The 20,360-nt window shown below is 47.6% G+C and overlaps 1 protein-coding gene across 5 annotated transcripts; it reads left to right on the top strand.

The window, feature by feature from the left end:
* The first annotated feature begins 18 nt into the window (after positions 1 to 18).
* KCTD21 (potassium channel tetramerization domain containing 21) lies at positions 19 to 15,871 on the top strand. 5 transcript variants are annotated; one of them, XM_040489481.1, is made up of 3 exons: positions 104 to 121; positions 702 to 793; positions 12,804 to 15,871. In XM_040489481.1, exon 3 carries the CDS (start codon positions 12,834 to 12,836, stop codon positions 13,614 to 13,616), a length of 783 nt encoding a protein of 260 aa, XP_040345415.1. In that variant the 5' UTR covers positions 104 to 121; positions 702 to 793; positions 12,804 to 12,833; the 3' UTR covers positions 13,617 to 15,871. The 5 variants fall into 5 exon arrangements, with proteins under 5 accessions (XP_040345413.1, XP_040345412.1, XP_040345415.1 ...); XM_040489480.1 differs by having other exon boundaries at positions 117 to 169; XM_040489479.1 differs by lacking the exon at positions 702 to 793 and having other exon boundaries at positions 19 to 121.
* Positions 15,872 to 20,360: the final 4,489 nt, after the last annotated feature.

Genomic DNA, 20,360 nt, shown 5'->3' with positions numbered 1-20,360 from the left:
CCTGAGCGCAGCGCGCGGGTCCCGGGCCGCCACGCCCCTGGGCTGGGCTCTGGCCCTCCTCCCCCCTCGCAAAGCTGCGCTGGCCGCCCGCGGAGGGGAGGCTGCAGAGCGAGGGCAGGAGGTGGGTGCGGCGCGGCGCGAGCGGAGACTCGGGGCGCAGAGACAGCCGGTGAGGGGACGCGGGCCCAGCTGGCACCTGTCCTACTATGAGAGGTCATCTTGCCTATCTTAGCCTCGCCATTCTCATCTGTGCAATGGGGATGGCAACGCCAGAGACTGCGGGGGAGGGGGCGCTTGTTGGGAAGAAGGGGCGGAGCTGGTGGAAAGAGTCTGGCGGGATGGGGAAGGTTGGAAAAGCCCGGATTAAGAGGGTCGAGACTGTGGGCGGAGTCTGGTGGGTGGGGCAAAGAGGGGCGGAGTCTCTAGGTGAGGAGGAGAACTAGAGTGGGGTCGGAGGAGGGGGTGGCCAGGGCTGGGGCGTCAGTACTGAGAAAGCCGATAAGGCAAGCCTAGGTTAGACTGATTGGGATGGTCCAAAAAGCATTGGGGAAAGAGGGGCGGAGACAGAGATGGAAAGGATTCTTCCTAGCCCCGGAAAGCCCAGGGTCGGCCGCGCGTTGATACAGTTTGGGTACAGGGATGCCCGAGTGGGCAAATACCCATGAATGCACAGAACAAACAGCTTCCTTTCCTTGTGATAGAAATAAAGAGCCCATCCCTTGAACTCAGTGCGTCACACATGATCTCATTCAACGCTCTTACCCTGTAGAGGCGGCACCGTATCTATTTACAGGTGAGGAACAAGAGGCTTAGAGAAGTGAAGTAACTTGCCCCAAACCATAGGGCTCCTTACTCCAAAGACCCTGCTTTATTTCCTGCACTTGAGGGAGACAGAGGTTTACTCTGGAGTGGATGGCAGGGAAGAAACAAGAGTTTAGATGTCCTGCTGTATGCAGGTTGTGTGACAGGACCAGCTTCAACCTTTCTGAATGCCAACCTCTAAGGCAACCCTCCTATGGATAGTGTGAAGATGAAATGAGATGGATTTCAAAGCCCTCTGTTTATGCATTCTAATGGTTGAGGAGCAGGAAGACCACAGAAAGAGAGTGGTTGAAATGGAGTGCTTGTGTCTGAGGAAAACCACAAGAGGAAGCCTGAGAGTAAGCTGAGAGGATGCAGGAAAATTCTGGAAGAAGATGGGGGATGGTGGTGGTTGTTGGGGGTCTGCACCAGGTACTTTGCTGTGCAAATGGAGAAGCTGGGTTGTCAGGTCAGGTGGCTTCCCTCCAGCTCACCTTTCCCTGTGCTGTGCCCTAACTGGGCAGCTCACTGCAGGGCCCCTGTGTGTCACCTGAGTTTAGAAAGCACCTTTTCCCCCTACAGTGTGGGCCGCGGGGGTATTGAGCAGCCTGTGGGCTTCTTAGAGATACGAACTGGGCAAAACAGAGCTGAAAGTACATCTGTTGGGTGTGGGGACGCCAGGAACTGGGAGGTGAAGGGCGGTGCTCCCATATGGTCCCCAGGGCTGTGAGCCAGTCTTTATCTTGGTGGACTGAGTAAGCAGGGGGAAGTCTCATCCAGCTTACTGGGAGACACATTACTCACTCTGAGTATTGTCACCCTTGAAAGTTACCCAGCCATGTTCAATCTATCTTCTACACAGTGGGAATTCCTCCATTTACTTCCAGGTGGTCACCTGGGCTTGGCTTAGATTCCAAACTGAAACTTCAAGAATGTGTTTCAAAATAAAAAGTTTTTCAGATTCAGGAGGTGGTGATGAACCTCCTCATTGGTAGATGTCAGTCTGGGGTGAAGAAAACAGATCTGACTAAGGGGAAGAAATTTCCCCTTCCCCTACTCTGCCTGCTTCTGGTGGGTACGAAGAGGGAAGATCTCAGCCTCAACAGAGTGGCCAGGCACTACCTAAACAAAGTAGGCTTTTGGTAAGAGGTGGAAATAAAATGTTCTGAAGATGTAGAGAAGAAAGAAAGGAATTCCAGCTGAGGGGACTGACAGATGAAAGGGATTTTCTTTTAGAGTGCAGGCAAAAGGGATGACAGCAAATTGCAGAGATCAGAGAGGGCCTGACATGGATAATGATAGTATCCACTTCATCTATGAAATCAACATGCAGAAGGTGCCTAGCACAGTAATAACTGCTCAGCCATTATTCTTGCTGCTGTTGTTACAGTCACCATCTATCCAGAATTGGCCCAGGCCCACACAGCTAAAGTGTCAGAGCCTAATTCAAACACAGGCCTGGGTGATGCCAAAGCCCCTCCGGTTTTTTTTTGCCCACCCACAACATTTCTAAGGCCCAGAATGGGCCCCGCTTTGTGAACATGACAGGAGTTTCTTTCCTGCTGTAGTAGCAGAGACTCTAGGTTCTGGAGGAGGCAGGGGGAACAAGGCCTGAACAGCCAGCTTCTCCCAGCCTGGATCCCAACACAGAAACAGGCAGGCCTGGCTCTGTGGTTTCTGTGAGCGGTGGGTCTATGGAGAGAGACCCCTCGGGTTTAAATTCTGTCTCCTCCACCAACTGTGGGCTATTTTAGCTTAGCCCTGGTTGGCTCCCTCATCCTCCAAAGCACGGCAACACATGGAGAGGAAAATTACCAGATTATAATGCTTCTTGGTAGTAGTAATAACAGATGTGTTTATTGAACCTGGCTGGTTTGGGGGTCGGGCACTCTGACTGGAATTTTACATCTATAGTCCCATGAGGGAAGCATTCTTTTCTTCCCTCTTTCAAAATAAAAATATTTTTAGAATTTTCAAGGCTACAGATAAGTTTAAAGAGTAGCCTTTCACCTATATGCACCAATTCACCCTTTGCCAATTTTCCTTTTACACATACCTTTTTGCTAAACTATTTACAAATTACAGATATCTTGACACTTGACCCCTAAATTCGTCAGCATGTAACTCCCTAGTTACAGAATTCTCCTACATAACCAAAATACTATTATCGTACCTAAGAAAATTTGAAAGAAGTAAATATCACTTAATAAACAGTATACTCACATTTCTCCAACTGCCAATCTTATGTAGTTGGGTTTTTGTTTTGTTTTTCTTTTTTGTCAGAAGTAGTCAAGATTCATGCATTATATTTAGTTATATCTCTTTAAGCAACTCCTTTACTCTACATAGAGCCTCTTCTACCTGTATAAATTTGGTTATTTTATCAATGGTTATTCAGGGTTGTTGGTTTTTTGTTTTTTGTTTTTCCTTTCTGGCAACGTCGTGTTCTTCTTTTTGCATCCCATCAGGAAGTGTATAATATCAGGGTCCTACTATCCATGAATGCTAAATTTGATTGTTGGTTAAGGTCATGACTGCCTGATCTCTCCATTGGAGTAATTTTTCCCTTTGTCATTAGTCTTTGGAGTGATTCCTTGAGAATGTCGAAATTGTGTGTTCCCAGTAACCTTTCACTACATCCATTGATGATCCTTGCCCGAGTTGCAACATTGAAAGTTGCAGAGTGGTAATTTTCTAAGTGTGCCATTCTTTCTCTATTTATTAGCTGGTATTCTTTGTTATAGAATAATTTTTTCCACTGTTTCTGTGTGTCTTTCTCTCCTCTCCCTGTCTTTTTTCTTCTTGGAGTAACAAAGAGTCATGATTTTTTTTTAAATTCAGTGTGTTATAACCCATTATCATCATTAATCTTTTTGGTATTCAAATTATTTCCAAATTTGGCCTAAGAGAGTCCCTTCAGGCCAGCTCCCGTGTTGTGTTTTAATTGCGATATGATTGACGTTTAACATTGTATTAGTTTTAGGTATACAACATAATGATTTGATATATGTATATATTGTGAAATGATTATCCCAATAAGTTTAGTTACCATTCACCACAACACATAGTTACAAAAATACTTTTTTTCCTTTGATGAGAACTTTTAAGATCTTCTGTGTTGTTTTCACAAGATCTCATTAATCTTTCATTGCTTCTCTGCTGTCTGGCAAGAGATGTTCCAGGCTCACCTTGCACTTCTTCTATCAAAGTCCCGGAACCATCAATTTCTCCAGGAAACCCTGGTTTCTTTTTGTAGGAGATGACATTTAGAAACCAAGATCTGGAGTCAGGTGTGCTCATTGCTACTGGGGTGCTACTGGTAGGCTCTTTGAGTGAGCAGAGCTAAGAAATGATGGATGGATGGATGGATGGATGGACGGACGGATGGACGGACGGACAGGCGGACAGGTAGAGAAGTAATTATCAGTAGATTTATTGTTGTTACAACTGGGCATCACTGTGTAGCAGTCAACTACTGCATGGCAAGTAGTTTCATTACGGAAGCTCAATGGGCAGTAATATAGGAAATTGCACAGAAAGCCCATGCCTAAAGACTCTGAGTGTATGAACTGTTGGCCAAAACCTCTGTGGCTCGGTTCAGTCTCTTGCTCAAGACCCAGATTAGAGAAGACCCCAGGCTGCCTCCAAAGGACTGTTCTCTGAGCCATGTCCAAGCCCAGAACTTTCTACAGGCCATGACTCAGAAGTCAAGAATGCACATGAAGCCCTGGGTCAGGGACTCATTCTCTCTGCGTGGGTGAAATCAAGATTATGTGATTTGTTCTGCCAGGGTCACAGAGTTGTGGTAAAGATCAATATATATTTATGTTTTAATTGCTAATAAGTCTTTTCAGTACATATTATAAATTTCCTTCTCCTTTTTATTGTTTCAATACCACAGTTTGGAATGTCATTGCTTTATAATCCTATTTAATACATTACTAGTAGTTACTAGTTATCTTAACTAACATTTAAGGTAATTACTCTTTTTCAAATATTCTTTCAAGTTATCACTTATCAATTTTTCCAAAGTAAGATTTTAATCTTTTTTTTTTTAATCCTTTGAAGAAATACTATTGGGATTTGGATTAGGACAGCATAACAACTGTAGTTAATTTTAGAACAACTTGAAGATATTTCATCTCTTTCAGAAGCGTTACAAGTCTCTATTCAAATCCTCTTTATGCTTCCTAATAAAGTATTATGGTTTATATTACTGGAAGGGACACAGGCTTTGGAGAGAGACCTCATTTGGAATTCTAGCTCTGCTGCCTCTAGCTGTGTGATCTTCAGCAGCTGTCATCACTACTCTGTGCATCAGTTTTATAATCCTAAACACCGGGATAACACTCGTACCTACCTCACAGCATCTGTGTGGTGTTTTAATGAAATAGTCTGTTGGAAAGTGCCTCACATAGCTCAGGGCATTTCCTTGGTTCTCAGGAAGTGTTGATTCTCTACACCCTGGTCTTTATGTAGGTCAGAATCAAATTCAGATGGCAGGTGTAAGAGCACCTTGTAAGAGGTAGGAGGGGAACAAGTGACAAATCTCTCCAAGGGCCTTTGTTCACAATCCACACTTTGCAGTTAGACAGGCCTAGACTTGAATCCTGGCTCTGACACTGTTTGGTGCAAGTTCCCTACCTCTTAAAGCCTGAGGTTCTCATTTGCAAAGTGCAGATAATACTTTTCTTGAAAGGGTGTTACGGGGCTTAAATGAGCTCATATGTGTAACAGAGCTAGCAGGTATGGTACACAGCAGGTACTCAGCATTAGCTGTGTCCTGCATGAGGACTGCAGGGACACGTGGGTGCCTGGACCACATTTTAAAGTAGGACTCTAGAGCAATGTCTTGGCTGCCCTTCCTCACAGGACATCTGCCGTCAAAGAATTCTATTTTCTGTGTCACAGAAAGGTAGAGGTTGCAGCCAGGTAATTTCCAGGCCCCAGACTGGAATTTCCCTTTGCATGGTACCAGGCTGGGCCTCAAGACCCCGTCTCATTTGGGCCACAGACCCATTCCAGAAAGGAGAGAATTCCAGCAGCAACTTCCAAGGCCCCCTGGCCTCCCCAACTCGGTCTGGGGATCAGCATGGCATAATTTCCTGGTTTGATGATTTGACACCAGCCCTTTTCTCAAACAGGGAAAGAGGGCTAATCTCTTGCTTGGTTTTTTAGTCGAGAGGCAGGCTTGGAAAGCCTCCTGCTGAAGAAACATAATTCGTTCAGTGGTGATTTCTTTTATCTACTTCCTGGTCCTGTGTGAGTTCTCATTCATCCTTTCTAATCTGGCTCTGAAAAACCTGGCATTTTGTGTTTCGTGGCTTTGTCATTAGACATCATCGGCTGCTGTTGAAATAGAAGGGCTTGGGCTTCTCAGTGGATTTGCCCTGTGTCAGCCATGGAGGCACTGTGGGCTGTCCTCGGGTCCTGTCCCCACTTCCATCGATGGGAGTGGGCAGAGCCCCAGGCCGGCCGCAGACCCACCACCCAAGGACATTTCCATCTGGTCGGGATGGAGAATAGGGTATGTGCATCTCTCACTCACATTAAGACCCTGTGGTGGGAAAGAGGAATGATCACAAGTGTTGGACCCACACAGAACTGGATTCAGATCCCAGCTCCTCCACTGACTCCTACACTTTCTGAGCCTCAGTTTCCTCATCTGTAAAATGGAGATAATAATAGTCTCTTTCACAGGGTGCTTATGAAGACATCAAATGAAGGAATGCATGTATAGCATTTAGCACAATAGTATCATTTTCTGTACTTTTCTATATGGTTTTATTGCAAATAAAATGCTACCAAGTGTTACATGAAGCTCCTCACATAGAGCAGGAGGTGTGCGCTAGGTAAGTGGTAACCGTCTTGCCAAGCAGGCTGCAGAGCAGTGTTTTTAAAGGCTGCTTCAGAGATTGTCAAACTTGTCTGAAGCTATCACAGCCCTTTATTGCTGTTACAACTCTGCAGCCTGAGTGGGCTGAGAACGGGCTCTCTGCTAGTTGGCTGTGTGTCCAGTCTCTCCGAGTCCACTTTCCTGTCATCTGCCAAACGGAGCATGATGCCTACTTTGTAGGATTGCTCCAAGAATTTAAAAGGCTGGTGAGTGTAAAGGCCTTGGATGTAGTAAAACGCCCAGTAAATGTTCATCCGTCCCACCCTGCTGCCCACCCCCCTCCCCCATCCCCATGACACTAGCATCCGCTGTGTGCTAGGCAGTGCCTGTGCGGGGACATGAGATGTGTCTGTGCTTCAAGGAGATCACAACCTAGGCAGTGGTTTTCAACATCAATTTTTGTCACAGCTCACAGTATGAAGACATACTTTAGGTCACCATCCAGTTCTCGCACAAACACACACAACTCAAAAAAAAAGTTTCCCAACAATATATGTAGCTGGTCACAACCCATTGTGTTGATTTCATGAGACAATCCCAATCTTGATCCTTTTTCCAGTTTGTGAAGTCATAATTTACATACAGTGAAAACTCACCCTCTTGAGGTATACTGTTACATGAATTTTCATAACTTTTATAACTACCATCACATCAAGACATAGAGTGTTCCCATGACTCCAAGGTATTCCCTCTTGCCTGTTTGTAGCCAATTTTTTCCCCAGTCCAGGCCCTAGCAATTACTGGTCTGATTTCTGTCTCTATAGTTTTACCTTTTTTAGAATGTTACATAAATAAGATCACATACCTCTGTAACCTTTTTTTTTTTTTTTATGTTTATTTACTTTCGAGAGAGAGAGACAGAGCACAAGCAGGTGAAAGGCAGAGAGGGAGACACAGAATCCAAAGCAGGCTCCAGGCTCTAAGCTGTCAGCACGGAGCCTGACACGGGGCTCAAACTCCCAAACATGAGAGAGAATGACCTGAGCCAAAGTCAGACACTTAACCGACTAAGCCACCCAGGCACCCTACCTATGTAACCTTTTGAGGCTGGCTTCTTTTACTTAACATAATGCTTTTGACATTCTTCTCTTGTGGTATATGTCACTAGCTAGTCCCTTTGTATTCCTGAGTCATATTCCATTGTATGGTTGTGTGACAGTGTGTTTACTACTTACATTTTAGTTGTTTCCAGGTTTGAGCAATTATGAATAAAGCTGCTATAACTATTCAGGTACAGGTGTTTGCATGGACATATGTCCTCATTTCTCTGGGTGCATAATGAGGAGTGGGATTGATGGGTCGTGCGGAAACTGAATGCCAAACTTCCACCATGGTTGTACCATTTTGCATTCTCACCGGCAATGCAGGAGACTCATTGCTCTGTATAGTCAGCAGCATTCGGTATGATCCAATTTTTTTTTTAAGTTTATGTATTTATTTTGAGAGAGAGAGCATGGGGGAGGGGTAGAGAGGGAGGGAGGGAGGGAGGGATAGAATCCCAAGCAGGCTGTGCGCTGTCAGCACAGAGCCCAACCTGAGGCTCAAACTCATGAACCATGAGATCATGCCCTGAACTGAAATCAAGAGTCGGGTGCTTAACCGACTGAGCCACCCAGGTGCCCTGGTATGGTCAGATTTTTTTTATTGGAGCCATTTTAATAGGTATACAGTGTTATCTAATTGTGGTTTTAAGTTTCATGTCCTTCATGACTATTGCTGTTGAGCTTTTTTTTCAAGTGGTTATTTGTCATCAATATGTCTTTGGTGAAGTGTGTGTTCAGATCATCTGCCCATTTCTTCATTGGGTTGTCTGTTTTCTGTTTTGAGAGCTCTTTCTATATTCTTGTTAACAACCTTTTATCAGATCTATGTTTTGCAAATACTTTCTGCCAGTGTGTCTTATTTTCATTTTCTCAACACTGCCTTTTGAAGAGGAGTTTTTCATTGGGTGACGTCCAGTGTATCGATTTTTTTATGGTTTGTGCCTTTTGGGTCCCATGCAACAAATCTTTGCTTAACCCAAAGTCACAAAGGTTTTCTCCCAGAAGTTTTAGTTTTCAAAAGATTTTACCTATAGGTCTGTGGTCTGTTTGGAGTTAATTTTTCCTACATGGTACAAGATATGGGTCAAGGTTCTTTTTTTTGGATGTGGATGTCCAGTGATCTGCACCTTGAAGGAGTGCAAATCAGCTCATAACATAATGGAATGGTGGGCACAGCCAGGTAGGCTGTGCAAAGGACCAGGAAGCCCCAAGAGGAGAGCGGTTAACCTAGTGGAGATCTGGGGATGGCCTTACAGATGCAGTGGCTCATAGGTGGGGCCTTCAAGGTTGACAGCAGAGAAGGTGGAGAGGGTGGTATAGGGAGAGCAAAGTTAGGCAGGTGACAGCATGAGGATGTGTGCAGTGCCATCTGGAATGCGGGAGGATAGAGTGGGGGAGGGGCTGGAGGTGAGCTTGGAAGAGCAAGGTGGTCTGGCCAGGCAGTAGTGCTCCAGAAGACTGAAATGGAAGGTGGAAAGGAAGAAGGCAGGGAGCCAGATGAGGAGGTAAGGACAGCAGAGGAGAAGCCAGAGCCCGGGGAGGGCTTTAGGGATGCGTTTGAAGAGTCAGAGTGAGGGGCGCCTGGGTGGCGCAGTCGGTTAAGCGTCCGACTTCAGCCAGGTCACGATCTCGCGGTCCGTGAGTTCGAGCCCCGCGTCGGGCTCTGGGCTGATGGCTCAGAGCCTGGAGCCTGTTTCCGATTCTGTGTCTCCCTCTCTCTCTGCCCCTGCCCCGTTCATGCTCTGTCTCTCTCTGTCCCAAAAATAAATAAACGTTGAAAAAAAATTTTTTTTTAATAAAAAAAAAAAAAGAGTCAGAGTGAGAAAAATTATAGGGATGAGGACTCGGAGCTGCCTCCTGGATCTTAGGCTCAGGCAGTTGAGTGGCTGAGAAGCGTTCACTGTGGGTTTGGGGGAAGAGGAATTCTGTGTCAGGCCTTCTGATACCCGTGGAACCTCAAGGTGGAGAAGTCCAGGACACAGCTGAGGATACACAGGGGACTGGAGCTCAGTGAGGATCGTCGGTTCATCCCCACCTGACCACAAACCCTTCATCACACAAAGCTTTCAGCACCTCCTGCCCCGAGGTGCCAGGTCCTGTCCTCATGTGTCCTTGTGCCATTTACACCACGACCTGTACACCTGTGATGGTGGAAAATGGGGGCTTGGATGGCTGAGCTCTGTGACTTGTGGGCATGGAGAGAATACCACAGAGAGCACCTTAGACTGAGGGAGGGGGCAGGAAATCTGGCTTCTAACCAGTCTCCGCCCCGACTGCCTGTGTGGCTGACAGGCAGTGATGATGCCAGGGAGTCGCACAGCTCCGGGGAAGAGGCAGGAAGGCAGATGCTCTGCTGCTTTTGCAAGCAGAGGAATAGGAGTTTGGGTACCCACCCAAGAGCCCCCAGGTATGCCAGGTGTGCCTTGTGGCTCCCGACTATCTCCCTCCCTCTCCCCCCCACCACCACCTAGTGCTCTGAGCTCTTCAGCACTAACGTACAGAGGAGATATGGGGTCTGCAGCCCACAGAACCAACAGCAAAGACAGCCCGGCCTCTCTGATGCCTGAGGCTGCTCTTTCCCTGTTGCTGAGCTACTGGATAGAGCCCGGGCCTGAAGTCAAGGAGATGGGGCGCCTGGGTTGCTCAGTCGGTTAAGTGTCTGACTTTGGCTCAGGTCATGATCTCACAGTTTGTGAGTTCCAGCCCCACATGAGGCTTTCCACTGTCAGTACAGAGCCGGCTTCAGATCCTCTGTCTGCCCCCCCCCCCACTTCTGCCTCTCCCTCACCCACACTCTTTCTCTAAAATAAACATTAAAAAAAATTTTTTTTTAAGGAAATCAAGGAGACTGAAAACTAACATATGCAAATTACTACCTAGAAAGAAAAGGAAGATTCTGGAAAGAGGAAGGGGATGGCACTGGCTCGTGGGTCCATCTCCTGCCTGGGCCCTCTGTAGACAGAACTGACCAGTGTCAGCCCTGAAGCCAGAGCACCTTCCCGCAGCTGCAGGTCCCCACACAGCAGCCATCCCTTCCTCAGCCCTAGCCCCACCCCTTCAGTTGGACCTCCCTGCTGTCCCACAGCCCATCTGCTCCAGGCTTCTGCTGCCAATTTTGTAACTTCACCATGGCTCGTTTCTCTTCAGACACTCCAGATGGTTAATGCCTTTCTACAGTATCAAAGTGCCCCATTAGATGAGGAAGGAGTCATGAGGTGACCCCCTAGACAGTTGGGTGGGGCAGCTGAGCATCTCCCTCCACCAGCATAGACGGCCTCCATTTTCTGGCAGGAGTCTCCATCCCCTGGAGTTAAGGGGGTCTTAGTGCAGCCAGCCTCCTCAGAAGACAGGCATGGTGAGGGTAAGAAGTGCTCTGGCCTGCTCATCATCCTTGCTGGGTGACTTTGGGGAAGTCCTCCCTCAGACCTCTGTTTTCCCATGTGGATAGTAAGCATGCCAGAATTCATTCCTGACCTACTCCCTTAGCTCTGGGTCCATCTCCCTTGTCACTGCACCCTCACTGCCTCTTGTCTTGGTCTCCCTGCCAGCCTTTTCTTTTTGAGGGCGGCACTGGGTCCAATTCTTCTTTGTGGCCCTCACACCCAGCATCAGGGAAGGGTTGCTTAATCTGTTCCACAGGTGGGATCTTGGGAAAGTATGTTGGAAGCTGAGGGTACATCCCTTCCTTTCTAGAACCTTAAAGAGAAGTTAGACTCCAAGACTTCAGGTTGAAGGAGACTCACCAGCCTTAGACACTGGAGGCTGCAAGGTAGTGGGGAGAAGGGCTTGTTAAGGAGAGAAACGGGTAGAGAATGGGTAAAGGGTGCTCCGTGCAGAGTCCCACGTTTGCACTGAAACTCAAATTCTTCAGAGGTAGCTGGGGTGTCATCATGATGGGAAAGGGCAGGCCACCAGGAGTCAAGAACATCTTCATTGCAAGGCTAATTGTTACAGGAGGATGAGAGTCCAACAAGGGGTGTCAGAGTCCAGAGGGCTGAGTGGCCCATTGTAAGCCTGGGGCAGAGATGGAAATGACACTAATCATAGCTATTCATTGTAAAATCCTTGAGATAGACTAATAATAAGAAGGCATCATTGGTACAGCAGAAGGGAGTGCTGGGCTGGGAGACCTAAATCTCAGAGCATTGGTTAGGTACTTAGAAGGTACCAGTGTTTGACTAGTAAGCATTTATGTATTTTTCTCTCTCACATAAAGGAACCTGGGTTTGAAACTTGGCATGACCCTTCACCTCTCTGAGCATGGGGAATGAATCCTGACCGTGTTCCTCATCTGCACGATTGGGATGGATGGTGATATTGTCTAAGTCAAAAGATGTATCACCAGTATGTAAACAAATGTGTGTAAGGGCAGATAACAGAGCATTTAGTCCAAGCACATTTTCTTTCCTTCCTTAGAGCAGTGGTTCTGTGTCTTAACTGAACATTTAGAATCACCAAGGGTGCTTTTAAAAAATACCAATGCTAGGGTATTAAAGACCAATTACAATAATCTCTGGAGGGCAGGACCCGGGCTTTGTTTTTTCATTTTTTTCTTTTTTCTTTTTTTAACTACCTAGTGAACCTAATATGTTTAAATAATGTGGCAATTATCTCATCAGGTACTAATTCATTTCAACCTCTAGGACTATAGGCTTGATCTACAATAAGGAGTTGAGAGCTGTACATACATTGATGTTATGGTCTGAATGCTTGTGTCCCCCAGGTCCCTATATTGAAATCCTAATCTCCAGTGTGATGGACGTAGCACCTTTAGGAGGTGATTAGGCTGTGAGAATAGAGCCCCCATGAACAGGATTAGTGCCTTTATAAAAGAGACTCTAAAAAGAGCTCTCTTGCCCCTTCTGTTACATGAGGACCCAGTGAGAAGACGGCCCTTGCCAGACACCAAATCTGCCTACACCTGGATCTTGGACTTTCCAGCCTCTAGAACTGTGAGAGATAAATGCTTAAGCCACCTGGTCTATGGTATTCTTTTATACCAGCCTCAACAGACTAAGACACCAGATATGGTTGGGTAATTTCTCACTTCTCTCCCTCTCTAGGACTACTTTCCAGCACCCCAGCCTCCTGCCATGTCTGACCCCATCACACTGAACGTTGGGGGGAAGCTCTATACGACTTCACTGGCAACCTTGACCAGCTTCCCCGACTCCATGCTGGGTGCCATGTTCAGTGGAAAGATGCCCACCAAGAGGGACAGCCAGGGCAACTGCTTCATTGACCGTGATGGCAAAGTGTTCCGCTACATCCTCAACTTCCTGCGGACCTCCCACTTGGACTTGCCTGAGGACTTCCAGGAGATGGGCCTGCTCCGAAGGGAGGCCGACTTCTACCAGGTGCAGCCCCTGATTGAGGCACTGCAGGAGAAGGAGGTGGAGCTCTCCAAGGCTGAGAAGAATGCCATGCTCAATATCACCCTGAACCAGCGTGTGCAGACAGTCCACTTCACCGTGCGGGAGGCACCTCAGATCTATAGCCTCTCTTCCTCCAGTATGGAGGTCTTCAATGCCAACATCTTCAGTACCTCTTGCCTCTTCCTCAAGCTCCTTGGCTCCAAGCTCTTCTATTGCTCCAACGGTAATCTCTCCTCCATCACGAGCCACTTGCAGGATCCCAACCACCTGACTCTGGACTGGGTGGCCAATGTGGAGGGCCTGCCAGAGGAGGAGTACACCAAGCAGAACCTCAAGAGGCTCTGGGTGGTGCCAGCCAACAAGCAAATCAACAGCTTCCAGGTCTTCGTGGAGGAGGTGCTGAAAATTGCTCTGAGTGATGGCTTCTGCATTGATTCTTCTCACCCACACGCTGTGGATTTTATGAACAATAAGATTATTCGATTAATACGGTACAGGTAAAAGGACCCCAGGAACACTGAAGGAGGGGGCTTCCAAGAAGCTGCATGTCAGCCAAGGTCCTGGAGAGTGTCTCACCAGTGGTGTGAGGCAGGGCGCTTTACTAATCTGTATTAACCGCATAGCAGGACTTGATTCCCCCCACAATGCAGTCTACCTATAGGAATCCGTGTGTCCTCTCAACGGAGCTACCTTTTTCCTTGCCACTTTGAGCTACAGATGGGCAGTTTGTCATAAGTGAAGTGCCTGCCAGTGTGTCCTAAAGGATGCCACAGGAGGGCTTTCTGGCTACAAAGGAATGGCGAATTTTCCACAGGCTCCAGCTCTCTCTGTACCACTAGGTAGGGCCTCACTTAGCCATCTATGAAAGGAGCCCCTGTTGGAGGGAAAGGGGTGAAAACAAGAGGCTTCCTTCAGTTTCCCAGGACCTAAAGTAACCAGAGATCCCCACCCTACCTGCTCCTCTGTCCCTAAGATGCAGCCGGGACCTTGGACTTGTTTGCCCAGGGACAACCATGTTTGGCTGGCGTGGAAATGCAGTATGATTTCAGAGCTGCGTTTTGGGTCCCCACTGTGGTGGGGAGAGATTTGAGCTCTGGCATGGCCTAGAGGAGTGAGCATCCAGGCAGGGTTCAGAAGATGGGGATATCCCTCTGGACTGGGCCAAATGTAGACATGTGGGGATTTTTCACTTCACAGGTGAGCTGCTGTCCCTGAGAAGATTTTAAAGTACCTGGAGCCAGTGCAACAGAAGGCGTTTCATAACGTGGACTGTTACATGACTTCTGTAATCCTTTCCCCAAGAATTTGAAGTATCATTGAAAGAGGTCATTTTAAATAATATTATGGACTCTCAGGGTTGGAAAATAATTTAGTGGTCGCTTAGCCCTTCCTGGCCCCCAGCACACCCCAGCCCATTTGGGGCTAAGCACCTCTCCCCAGCACCTTCAAGTGATCACATCCCTCCTTGCATACTTCCAGCAATGGGAAGCTCATCAACCCCAAGGCAGCCCCTGCCGTGGTTGGCCAGTGCTGTTAGAAAGCCCGCCCTTACATTGAACCAAAATCTGTTCTTCCACACCCATTTTCTAGTCTTGGATCTAGACCTTCTTTCTCACTCAGAGGTATGTTTGTTTACTCTTTCACAATAGTCACCTTAAAAGGCCAGATCCTTATTCTGAAAATATTATTACTCAAATTAGGATTCCCCCTGGGATTTGTCCAGAACCAAGGTTAACCCCCTTCCCATCCCTTGTAAGTCAGCCCCATTTTGTGATCACTTCACTTTGTTTTGTGACACCCATTTCATCCGCCTCCTCACCGTCTGTGGCTCCACATAGCTTTTGACCACCTCCTGTTGGAGGATAAAGATTTGTTGCCCCAAGAAAGTGTTGCCAGAGGAAGGAGGCCAGGATATGGCAGGGCGGATTGCACCAAGGAGCCCTGGAGTTACCATAACACTCCTCTCAGAGTAAGCGTCCAGGCACTGTGACATTGCTCGGAAAGAAGTGGCCTTCTGCTGTGGTACAGTTTCTGGTCGTAACCAACCTGTGGACCTCCCTGGGATAAGGTCCAGAGCAAGACACCCCAAGCCACCACTTTCCAAGGGGTGATGAACAGTGCAGACCTCAAAACTGCACATTATGATTCATCCCTGAAGTTTGGCCTTGGGAATCTTCCCCATTGGGTAGGGGCTCTTGGACAAAACCAGGGAAGCCTAGTGACACAGGCACCCACAGGAGATGGGCTGAGGAAGGGACTTCCTATAATTACACCCTGGGAACAAGGAGCTTGTATGCTGGGCTGTGGGCAAGGCTGCATCCGTTAGGTAATAAAGGCCTTTTCCCCCTACAGTGGGACCCAGGAGTCTCTGACAGCTGTCCCAGGTCACCAGACCAATAGTACTCGGGAAGGTCACTCAGAAGAACCCAGGTTAGAACAGACACAGCAGAAGCTGTGACCACAATAAAACAGTTTATCACCACTGCCCTTTTCCTTCTCCATAAAAAGTATCTTTCTCCATCTTCTTGGTGCTTCTTAATTCAAACAGCTTGACGTTAGAGAAAGTAAAGGACTTGTGAAGCCACTAATGTGCTGTGTGACTGCGCAAGTCGCCCACCTCACTGAGCCACCTCCATTTCTTCATCTGTGAAATGGGCATAACAGTAATACATAACCCTACCTACCTCACAGGGCTGTTGTGAGGATCAAATGAAATAATGTACGTGAGAATACAGTATAAATGATCATCAGTGTTACTATTTTGCATCTGCTTATTTATAAGGGGTGAAAAATACCCTGGCCTTGGAGTCAGGCTGACCTGAATTTGAATTCTGGCTCCATTGCTTGTTATGGAACCTTGGACCAGTCACAGGGCCACTGATTTGTTTCCTCGTGGGATAACAACCTCACCTCCCGGTGTTCTGTGACTTAAATGAGCTGGTGGCCGTGAAAATTCCTAGCTAGGCCTGGCACACAGGAACTCAGTAGATACTTGCTCTTTCAGGAAGTCATATTGGTGGACTGCCGTGCAGGGAGCACCTCGAGAGGACAATTTAGCAAGCCCACCTGGAGCATTTGTTGTGTGGGCCCCGAGGATGGAAACAGCCACAAATAAATTCAATCTGGAAAAGGCTTAGAGGACCACAAAATATGCTGTGGGAACTTGAAAGCAAGTTCCGGTCTCACAAACGGCTTAAGGGACGAACAAGCCAGGCCTCTAAGGGTAAGTTGGGTTGTGACAGCTAAGCAGGGTACCATGGGTGCAGGAAACAGCACGAGCAGAGAGCAGGGAGCCAGGTGGAAAGGGTGAGCCCTCACATGTGACTCCAGCACAAGGGGAGTGACAGGTGGTGCATTCAGCACATTCGCTGTGCATGCCTCTCAGGTGCGGGCAGCCATTGCTTAGCAAAACTAAGAAAGCACATGGAGGGGCGCCTGGGTGGCTCAGTCGGTTAAGCGGCCGACTTCAGCTCAGGTCACGATCTCACAGTCCGTGAGTTCGAGCCCCGCGTCGGGCTCTGGGCTGGTGGCTCAGAGCCTGGAGCCTGCTTCCGATTCTGTGTCTCCCTCTCTCTCTGCCCCTCCCCCGTTCATGCTCTGTCTCTGTCTCAAAAATAAATAAAACGTTAAAAAAAAAAATAAAAAATAAAATAAAAAATAAAAAAAAAAAGAAAGCACATGGAGTGGTAGAGGCAGCACCATGCCAGAGGACGAGTGAGTCAGTGCGAGTGTGCACAGGGAGGCAAGGATGTGCATCTTGTGAGCCCTTTGCTGCCCGATGGTGATCCGTGATCTCAACCAGGCAGTCTAGTCTTTTGTACAGCCAAGAGCTTTGTCTCAACTGAAGGGCAATGCCAGGCACGCGTGAACTTGTCAGCTTTCCATTCCTATCCTTGGTGTGATCCCAAGCAAGAAGACGGGCAGTCAGAAAGGGAGCTGGGGGGAATCCTAAGGCATTTTGGTGTTACCACGTCCTGAGGCCAGCCACCAAATAGGGCCCCTGCATGCTTGAAGGCCATCTCAAGCACTGCTTCCTGTGACCTTCCTATGACCTCACACCCTCAAAACCATCTAAAGCCCTTTACCCTTTTATGAGGGGCAAACCTTGTGACTCTCTGTTCTGCCTTGAGGCTGGAGCTCCCTGTACAGAGGTGGTCATGGTTCCCCTCCCTCCCCCATATGTGCCCAACACAGCCTCAGGCCAGGATTGTGGTCACTCTACTTTGTAAACAGATGTGTGGCCTAAAACATAGCACTTTTGTAATGGCCCCTTTGTTCACCCCAAGTGTCCAGCTTTCTTTTACAAATCATTCTTAAAACATGCTGCTGTGATTGGAGGCTTGATCAAGGTCAGCCTTAGATTTCTCAGCTCATGTATCTAGACAGCCAGCCCATCCCTTTCCTGTGGTCTCTTCACTGACCACCTGAGTCTGTACGTGGGGGGAGGGGGGGCAGGGATGGCCTTGGGCTGATGGGGGTGGTTGGCAGGGAAATGAGGCCCCATGATCCTCTTGCAGAGCAAAACAACCTGATAACCAGCCCATCAAAGGGAGGGGCCGGGCTTTTTTCCAGGTCCTGTGGGGTCCTGGCTCTGGCAGCTCCATGAGCCCAGTGACCTCAGTCTCCTTTATTTTTTTTTTTTTAATTTTTTTAGCGTTTATTTATTTGAGACAGGGAGAGACAGCATGAATGGGGGAGGGTCAGAGAGAGAGGGGGACACAGAATTTGAAACAGGCTCCAGGCTCTGAGCTGTCAGCACAGAGCCCGATGAGGGGCTTGAACTCTCGGACCGCGAGATCATGACCTGAGCCGAAGTCGGACGCTTAACCGACTGAGCCACCCAGGCGCCCCCCTCAGTCTCCTTTAGAACCTTCAGGACAGCGTGGCACCAAGCAGAAAACCATGGAGACAGTCTGATGCCATGTTTACCCCAGTCTGGGGCATAGGGACCAAGGGGGAGAAAAGGCCTATGTAAGCCAGAGGTTCACTGAGCAACCCACAGCACCCAGAACCCCACTCAACACAAAAGATAACAAAACAAGCTCTCTGGCTCCACTGTCTGGCTTTGATTTCTGGGCCGGAAGTGCATGGCCAGCCAGACGTGTCTGACCCTCACTTAGCCTGGTCTTATTTACCGCCAACTTCCCTGGCCCTCCAACCCCAATATACAAGGCATCTCAAAGCTTTTGTCAACATTTCTCATTTCGCTGGCAGCCCTAGAGTGTTCTAGTCCATTCTCATGCCAAGTCTCTCCCCTAAGCCTAGGTTCCCTCTTACTGAGGTTTTGGGTAAAGGCCCAGTTGAGTCACATTGGAAATCCTCTAGAGATCCTGCCAGCTAAAGACAAAGGTTAATGGGTTGTGACATGACCCCAATTATCTCACTTATAAATCGGATACTGGATTTGCTTCATAAATACCCTTTTGTGTTTATGAACCTTGTAGGTTTATGAACCTTATAGGTTCCCAAGCTCCTTCACATCCATACTGTCCTTTCATAGAACTCTAGAATGTGTGTGCCATGCGTCTCCTCACCTGTGCCTGAGTTGTGCTTTATTGCTCTGTCTTCATAGCAAACATCTGCCCATCCTTCAACACTCTGCATAAGCCTTGCCTCCTTGGCTCCCCAAGCAGGGTTAGTCCCACCCCCTCTTTGTACCACCCTATATCTGGTGAGGACTTTTACCATCATATTGCAGCTATTCACAGTCAGCAGTTGTGTTGCTAAATATGTAACAACCAGCTCTCAGAGAAAAGCCCTGATTTGTAGCATTGGCCAGTTTCAATGGTGCAAACACTCTCATTGTAGTGGATATCAAGTTACTGAAGTGGTATCACTGATCATCAGGAAAAAGAGGAACACAATGGGCTCTGGAGAGCCAGAGTGAGCCTGCTCTGACACAAGAACTGAGTGCCTATGAGGGCAGAAGCTCTGTCTTGCTCTTTGTATCACCAGCGCCCAGCACACATAAGGTGCTCAGGACCTCTATCATGATGTCCTCTCTTGCTCAAACTCCTTCTTGCTCCAAACTCTTGCTCAAACTTTTCCTATAGTATAAGAAAAAGCCCAAAGTTCATAACCTTTTACAGACAGACTTCAACCTACATTAAAGAGCATAGATTCTGGAGTGAGACTGCCTGAAATCAAATCCTGGCTTTGCCACATAATGGATATGTAACCTCAGGCAGGCAAGTTACTTAACCTCTTCATTTCCTTGTCTGTAAAGTAGAGGTAATAATACCCACCTCATAGAGTTGTTGCAAGAGTTTGATGAGGAATACATCCATAGCTTTTTGAGCAGTGCCTGGAGTATAGTAAGTGCCATACTTACATTACCTATTACTATTACCATTATTATTATCGTCATCATCACTTTCTGTCCTCATCTTTTACCGTGATCTTACTTGCCCACTTTCTCAGTGTCCTCTACATAATCCACATGGATTTCCATCTGCTGACCTTTGCCCAAGCCACTCACACTGCTTGGAGTGTCCCACCCTCTCCTCTCCAGTGACCCAAACCCTCCTGTCCACGCAGACACCATTCTCACCCTCCACCGCCCTCCCACTGAGCCCCTCCTCCTCTGGTTTTCCAGTGTCCTTCTGGATGGCATCTCCATGGACCTGAGAATTGGATCATCACATGTTATGTTTATTCATTTATTCTGTGAAGTACCTGCCACATTCTAACCCCAGGGCTGGACTCTGGGAAATCAAAGCTGAACCCAAACATTTCTCCACTGGAACATGTAAACAGATTCCAGTATTGTGGGCAGTGCTCAGGTGGAAGTCTACTCCAGGGAGACCACATAAGTGGGATCTCAAATGGGATGTCCAGGCTTAGCAACAACTCCTCAAGGTACACATCACTTTACAGTTTACAAAGCACTTTGCTTCCTTTTTCTCATTTAATCCCCACAATAGCAGCTCTGAGAGAAGGAGCATAGGGGGCTTTTTTCAGAGATAAGGAAACTGAAGTGCAGAGAGAGAAAATTACTTTCCTGTGGCCACACTGCATGTAAGTACATGCCTGGCACATATTAGGCCCTTGGCTATTGAACTAAATGTCATTTAATTTACATTAAGTGGCCAAGTTGAGGAGAGAACCCGGTCTGAATCCTCCTTCAGGATTATTTCTACTCAACTGTGAGGCCAAGAACAGAACTGGGTTTCCAAGTGCCAGGACTCTGGTCCAGGCTTTTCCACCAGCGTTCTAGGTGACCTTGGGCAAATCCCTTCCCTGTCC

Source organism: Herpailurus yagouaroundi, unplaced genomic scaffold, assembly GCF_014898765.1.
Source record: "Herpailurus yagouaroundi ecotype Mexico unplaced genomic scaffold, PumYag 180, whole genome shotgun sequence".
NCBI classification, from domain to species: domain Eukaryota; kingdom Metazoa; phylum Chordata; class Mammalia; order Carnivora; family Felidae; genus Herpailurus; species Herpailurus yagouaroundi.
This window is presented reverse-complemented; position numbering and strand designations above follow the sequence as displayed.